The sequence below is a fragment of the Eleutherodactylus coqui genome, chromosome 1, assembly GCF_035609145.1.
Source record: "Eleutherodactylus coqui strain aEleCoq1 chromosome 1, aEleCoq1.hap1, whole genome shotgun sequence".
Taxonomy (NCBI): Eukaryota; Metazoa; Chordata; class Amphibia; order Anura; family Eleutherodactylidae; genus Eleutherodactylus; species Eleutherodactylus coqui.
The window spans coordinates 45,743,188-45,750,409 of record NC_089837.1 but is presented as its reverse complement, the minus strand read 5'-3'; the positions used below and the strand labels follow the sequence as shown (position 1 = coordinate 45,750,409).

General features: G+C 43.7%; 1 protein-coding gene across 3 annotated transcripts in view; it reads right to left on the bottom strand.

Moving 5' to 3' along the window:
- Positions 1–1,337: 1,337 nt before the first annotated feature.
- PAQR8 (progestin and adipoQ receptor family member 8) overlaps positions 1,338–7,222 on the bottom strand; it is a 66,214-nt gene continuing 60,329 nt past the window's right edge. For all 3 annotated transcript variants that reach the window (XM_066595222.1, XM_066595205.1, XM_066595213.1), the window contains exon 2: positions 1,338–6,524. In XM_066595222.1, the coding sequence (XP_066451319.1) occupies positions 5,413–6,477 (1,065 nt within the window). In that variant the 5' untranslated portion in view covers positions 6,478–6,524 and the 3' untranslated portion in view covers positions 1,338–5,412. The remainder of the gene's footprint in view (positions 6,525–7,222) is intronic.

Below are 7,222 nucleotides of genomic sequence, written 5' to 3'. Positions count from 1 at the left end.
ATAACGCTGTGAGAAAATCGCAGCTGCGTTCTGTGCAATTTTGTAGCGCTCTTTTGCCGGGATTTTTAGGGGGGCTTGAACTATAAGCCCTACCCCGAAAATAAGCCCTTGCTGCATTACAAAACAATACATTTCCTAACAGAATCTGTCCGCTCTGCCGCACTTCTTTGAAGCTCCGGCACACATGTCTGTAGTCTTCAGCCAGCGCTTCCTGGTTTGGAGTTTCAATATCCCCGCCTCCAGGAAACGCTGACTCTGAATGGCTGTGATTGGTTCATCGAGTGCTGCAGTGATTGGCTGAGCTGCGGCGCTCAAGATCCAATCAGAACCAGCGCTTCCTGGAGGCAAGGTCTTTGAAACCCTGACCAGGAAGCGCTGGCTGAAGACTACAGACAAGTGTGCCAGAGCTTCAGCGGCTGTTAGGTGATGTATTGTTTTTTGTTTTTTCTTTAATGCAGCCAGGGCTTATTTTCGGGGTACAGCTTATATTGTAACCCCCCGAAAATCCTTGGAAAAGAGCACTACAAAGTTGCGTTACTTTGTAACAGCACAAAATTGCGGTATCGTGGCGAGAAAGCGCAGTGATATCACACAGATATTGCTGCGATTTTCTCGCGGCGGTATCGCTGTCGCCCCTGTCAAAGAGGCCTAAGAGGTAGAGCAGAGAGAAATGTGTGTAGCATGCAGGTTTCTGATCCTTCTTCCCTCCGCTGATTTCTATAAAGGTATACCGCTTGCAGCTGCATCTCCCTCCTCTCCCCTCCTACTTGTCTACCATGTAAAGAACTCTGGCATGTTTTCTTTTTCCCATCTGATGAGAAGCGGGTAGTCAGAGCTGCCCCATGGTGGCACCCACTTACCATCTTACCAGCATTAGCAGCAAAATTAAGCAACCACTGGCGCCTGCAGGTGGGTGGGATGTCCTCCATGTACGCTCCATTTTTTTTGTGTGTGCCCATTGTGAATTGATGGGTGACTGTGATGCAAAAAGTCAGGCCAGAAGCGGCCATGCTGAAATAGTTTTTACAGTTGGTGTAACAATACATGTTGCAAATACGGCTAGACTTCTAGGAGAGCGTGCGCAGTCTGAAGAGAGTCCGATCTTCATGCAGGGCGCGGACTACACAGCGGGAACTGAGGAGTGGGTGGGTATAAAAGATACATCCCCGGCTCCTCACCACCTCCCCAAGCAGCACCGTAACTTAGTTTATGGCACGGTTAGGAGGTGACAGGTTCCTTTTGGTTTACGTGTAAGAATAGATTATTGCACATGGAGATTCAGGGAAAACTGGCAAACTTTTGTTTTTGGCAAAAAATGTAATTAACAGAGACGCTAAAAGTGTAAAAATTGTTTTATTATATCTGGTCACCCTGTAGAATTTAGACCAAGTCAAGGAACTTCAGGCAAACCATGGGAGTGATACACAGTTGTGGACATTTCCTAACAATTTACAATGGGTTCAAGAAATTATTAAAAAATGTATCAAAAAGTCTTATCCTTGACATAAAAACAACAAATCTGGCCAAATTCTAGTAGAAGCACTGAAAAGCTGAGATGGTGGGTAGGTCATTACATGTTCTCCTCTTCGGACAACCCATTTCCATATACCTTATTAGCATTGCTAGATGCCAGGAAACAGGCTCGCAGGGCTGGAGTTGTCTGGTGGACAATCCCTTTAAGGATGAGAAGGTATAGCCATAATTACATGTAAAGTACTAGGACGACATTTATTTGTTGACATGGACAACAAGGCCTGTTTAATGCTTGAAAGCTTTGCTAAGTGATGACTGGTGTGTTTTAACCATACATGTACTAGTACAGTACCAGGTTTTTATCATACATAGTTAAATCCTACACATGGCGGGTGTAAGGGACGCCACCACATCAGCAGCCTGACCATTGATAAATAGAGCGTATATTTAAAAAACCCTACAAAATATTCTAACAGTATTGGACCCTTTCTTGTAGGGTTGTGAGTGACCCTGACAACCAGCTCAACCAGAAGCCTAAGAAACTTTTTTATTTCCTTGTTGTGGATCTGAAAACTTTAAATCTTATTGACATAACACTGATAGTTTGTTCTGTGTAGTGTATATTTCTTCAGATTAGACTCCACCCCCGAGGAGCTAACAATATAATTTCCCCATTTATAGGCATATGCACTGGGGCCAAAAAGGCTGTTTAAGGACACAGCATGAGGCTGCTATGGACTCCAGGGTATGTCTCATTCTTCATGGGCCAAAGGGTCACTCCTGCCTTGACAGCTCCATATATAACTCTTAGCAAGGCCAGTTTCAGGTGTACAAAGGCCTTTGGGTGACAGGCATACCTACCTAGCTTGACAAGTGTAGGTCATGTTTACAGAAATTGCATTGAGCCTTCATAGCTCAGAGGACAGTCGTATCTACCTAGGTTTGCTGGAGGCCCTGACTTAGAGAGCCCACCAGGGGTGCTAAAAGCCTTTCTTTCTGCCTGAAGTCACTCAATGTCTGACAAAATGCTGCCAGCCTATGCCACCTTAGGTGAATTTCTCACCCTATCTCATGGATGGTTCATTAGTGGGACTAATTAACTCATACGATATTATAGAAGAACATATGCTACATTCCCTGGGTTGGCTATGAACCCAGGTTAACAGTGCCACAAGTCAACAATGCCAACCTCCGGGTCAATATTATGGATTCTCACAAGGGAATGTGACTAACAGTTCAATCTAGGTCAGTCAAGTTGTGGACTGTTCCTTTAATTACCTGTCACAGTGGTCATTTGTTTATCTGTTCAGCTACTATTGCCTATTATATACTGGCTAATATGGAATAAGTGGTCACTGGTGGAATGTGAGGGTGCCGGTGGACCGAGAGTCTAATATATAGTACATGTCCACTCAGCGAATGTGCGGACATCATGTGAAGGCTCGCCTCATTGCATCTAGTGATTATTTTCCAGTGCGAACTAGACACCTCGGCCAGCCTTCAGCGCCTTCACTTTATGTCACATTTCATATTATTTTACATATCGTATTAGACATAAACATATATATATATAAAAGGTTACAATCGTCAGCACCAGTTCGTTACTTGTTAAGACTATCAGTGAGTACTGTATAATAAGTTACAAAGAGGATGTGAAGTGCTCATGTAAATCTTGGACTCGACACGAAATAAAGAAGATCTAGATAATAGGAGGCCCTTCTTACCAAAACTCTATCCTTTAAGATGGCCTAATACTTTAACCTGGGTGACCCAAATGGGTGACAATCGGTCGTCTTGGAGAGACATATGAACTATTGCCTATGATTGAACTTGATTTTTCACCCTGTAAAAGGTCTTTACTTTATCCCCAGCCTCTGGAGGTTGAGATGAAGAATAAGGAAGACTGAGACATAGGCCAACCTTAAAGGGGTATTCCCAAGATAGACTTTTATCACCTCTCCATAGAATAGGTGGTAAACGTCTGATCAGTGAGGGTCTCACTGGCCCGAGAGCGTCTGCAGTGATGTCAGATTGAATGAGGAGGCAGTCACACATGTGCCCATTAATTTCAAGGGGCTGATGGAAATAGCCAAGTACTAGCGCTTGGCTATCTTCGGCAGTCCCATTGAGGGCGCCCACCCACTGGCGATTTTTTTTCCTTTGTGTTTTGCGTTTTTTCTCAAGAGCAATTAGTTTTAAATGTACTCCTGTCCACTGGCGTTTTTTTTTTCAGTCCGTTGCAATTTTTAACATAGGAACTGTCAGTTGCATATGTGTCCTTATTTTTCTCTTAATGCACCCATGAATGTCAATGTAAATTAATGCAAAATGCCGCGAAAATGCTGCGAAAAAGCCGCGAAAAACGCGCCAAAACCGCTGCGTTTTTCACGCATGAAAATCGCAAACGCCAGTGGGTGGGCGCCCTGAAAATGAATGAAGCAACACCACACGAGTGACCCCTGCTTCACTCCATCTCTTCCTCATTGCGGGGGTATGGCGAGCCTGCCATGAGGTGGAGAGGGGGAAAGGGGACTCCCGTTGTTGGGATCAGTGGTAGTTTCAACGATGAGACCCCCACCAATTAGACTTTTATCATCTATCCTATGGATAGGCGATAAAAGTCTATCTTGGAATGGCCCCTTTAAGACCAAGAGAAATCTGAACCAGGACTTCACCATAATGTTGACTAAAGGTGTTTGCCTTCAAAAACTGTTGGCCAAACCATTGTTTGATCAATAGCTGTTTCTCCCAATCATGTGCTCAGGAAGATAAGCCGCAGCCGGACAGCTCTAGAGCCAGCTTATTTCCCTGGGATCTAAAGGATTGGGCACTGGAAATTCAATATCCCTGACCCTTCTTTCCCGCAACATTATCTGTTGGGGAAAAGTTGAGCAGCTCCCGTACAGATTTAGAGAGTTGTACAACCCCATCGTTATTGGTGGGTTCAGATGACCAAACACTAATGTGTATGGGGACTTTTAGAACAACACAGGGAAGCTATCAAGCGAATTCACTCAACACCATGATTCAAGTTCAGGGTTGGACGACCCCACCAAGACCCATCATATCCAGCAGAAGACAACGCTATCGGAAGATGATAACAGAATGGATCAATTGCTGCTGGAGTTCATCAGGTCACAAGTAGCCTCATAGTCCATGTGGGTGAGTTATGGAATTATTATGCGGCATGCATCAGATAGTAGGGCCTACTGAACCACTTCTTACAATGAGCCCAAGGAGAAGAGAGGGGGCTTCATCTTAGTTGGTCCCATTCGCTTTTCTTTCTACTAATAAACTTCATTGTAATCAAACAAAAGTTGGGGATTGAGCTAAAGATCATGAAAGTGAGATATAAAAGTGACAAAACCAGGCACTATAAAGGTTGAAGAGCTCAAGTTGGTCTTTGCTGTGGGCCCTCTCTCTTTTCGCCCATCACAACCAGCATTTTGCCGGCAAGAGAAACTCTTCTCTGTGAACTTTGCATGGCTGAGAAGTGCAAAGATTCTTAACAGAGGCGTCTAATTCTTGAATTTCCTACGAAAAAGGTTCCAAAACATTCTTTGAAGGCTTCCAAAATCTAAAAATACCCTTTTAAACATCTAATTAAATTAAGAATTTTACCAACGATCACATTTCTCTAGCACTGGTCAAAAAGTAGCATTAATCCCCTGGGCCGTTATAAATGGGACTTTCCACTAAATGTATAAAAAGAAGAAAAAAAATAGTGCAATATTCAAACATTTTTCAAGCCAAGTCCTAATAGCAGCCTTGGACAGACGCCCTTCATTGGGGAAAAAAAGTTGTGCTACGCTCCAAACTACCCACATTCAGTTTTTACATCCAAACCTCCATCCTAGTGGTAAATAAATGAGTAGGTCCTATGTTATTAAATAAGATGATGTGGATGAGATGTGACGTCTAAGGCGTTCTGTGTACTTCTTAGAAGTCTTTCTTAGCTAGTTTCTGCTTAATTTTCTGCCGTAGATAAAAGGCCGTAAGGGACGTGCAGATGATGAGTAGGAAGAACGAAAGGCAAGAAGCTTGGGTTAAGGTTGGGCTGTACCGTGCGGTGAAATGTTCATGTCTAGCCTGATAGTCTAGTAGTATGGCTTCCAACTGAGACATAGTACATAAACCTAAAAACAAATGAAAAATTTGGTGGCCATGACCAACGATATCACATCCACCTGGGAAGAATTTTTCTGGGACGGGACAAGAGAAGAAGTAGGAGCTAATAACAAAGAAGATGATCTGTAGAGAATGGTACCAAACAGCCCTGTCAGAACATTCTTCCATATAGCAAACTGTAATCCGATGGACTACTGGGCTGATGTCCAAAACATAGGCCAACCCCGAAGGGACCACTTGGCAAACCTTCCTCATTACTGGATAAGGTCTCCGGTATCGATATTTGGCGTAGCAGCAACCCACACAGGACATCCATCCCAATAAAGCAGCCCCTGGCAAGAAGAAAGCCCAGGCCTTGTCATACCAAGCTTGGTGGGAACTGTAGTAGTAATGGGCCAAGGCACTTCCGTATTGATAAGTGCTAACCCCAACGTAGTCTATGAAGTAGAAAGTGTAATGAGCCAACTCTGATTTGGACTGGAGCAAGTGTGCTAGTATACTGCATGTGAGATAGGTCAATGAGGCCACTACATATAAGACTAGAGGTATCGATAACGTGTTCCAGGAGAAGCTTTCAGTCTCCACGAAGGCTCGAAACCTCAAGAGAACGGCAAAGGCCACCAGAATGTGAGTCCAGACATTGACCGATTCATTGTGTTTCTGGAAAAGGCTAAGAAAATAATACTTCCAGTCTTGGTCTGTTGGTCTATATCCAGCCTGAATGTAGGGTTCTCTGAATAGGTTTGGAACATCCGAGTCCTTGACTGTACAAGGCATCCTCTTGAGAAGGCCGCTCTCCAGGAGCTTGGGGAAGCGTCGTAGCTGTTGAGCACTGATGGACAATGTGCTGATACATTCCAGAATGGCCGTAGTCATTGCAGAAGAATTGAGGTTGATGAAGGTCAATGTAATCTGATTTCGACCTAGAGTGAAACAGAAAACCATAAGTCAACCCAATAAAAAACCACTTACAACCAGCACTAAGAAAGACAAATGTCAGATGACCGTCTTATTTAATCAGATCTTACGTAACATTCAGAACCGGAGGAATCTTTCCGCTTCTTTACATGACTAATTTATCGAGATTCTCAAGGAGTGAAGGCTTTTAGCTTGATGTGAGTCTGGAACGTCATGGCAGTAATAAATGGCAAGAACAATAATGATTATTTATCCTTATAAGTGTCCCTGAGGCTCGAGGTACAGCGTGCATTACAGTAGGGCGAGGCTCGGATGTATAACTATCTGTGGTCAGTTTACAAACCTACATGAAGATCTGTATATGGATACCGCAACCATGGCCACAGTACTGAATCACCGTCTGTGGTGACTTCCGGACAACATATTGGTTCTTCAAGAAGTACCCATATAGCAGTATCATGCCCTGATCAAATACGCCTATGTGAAGGCGCTCTTAGACCATACAGTGTACAAATAACAGTCCTATAGAGTACGGCATCCCAACAATAGACCATATGTGTAATGCCCAAAAACACCGCCACACATTATATAAATAAGACCGCTATAACAGAGCTATACAGTGCACAAAGCATATCTCACTTGATTCCACTACAGCTATGGACCCTGGGAGAGTAGATGTCATTTACCATAGAGGTATGAGTTG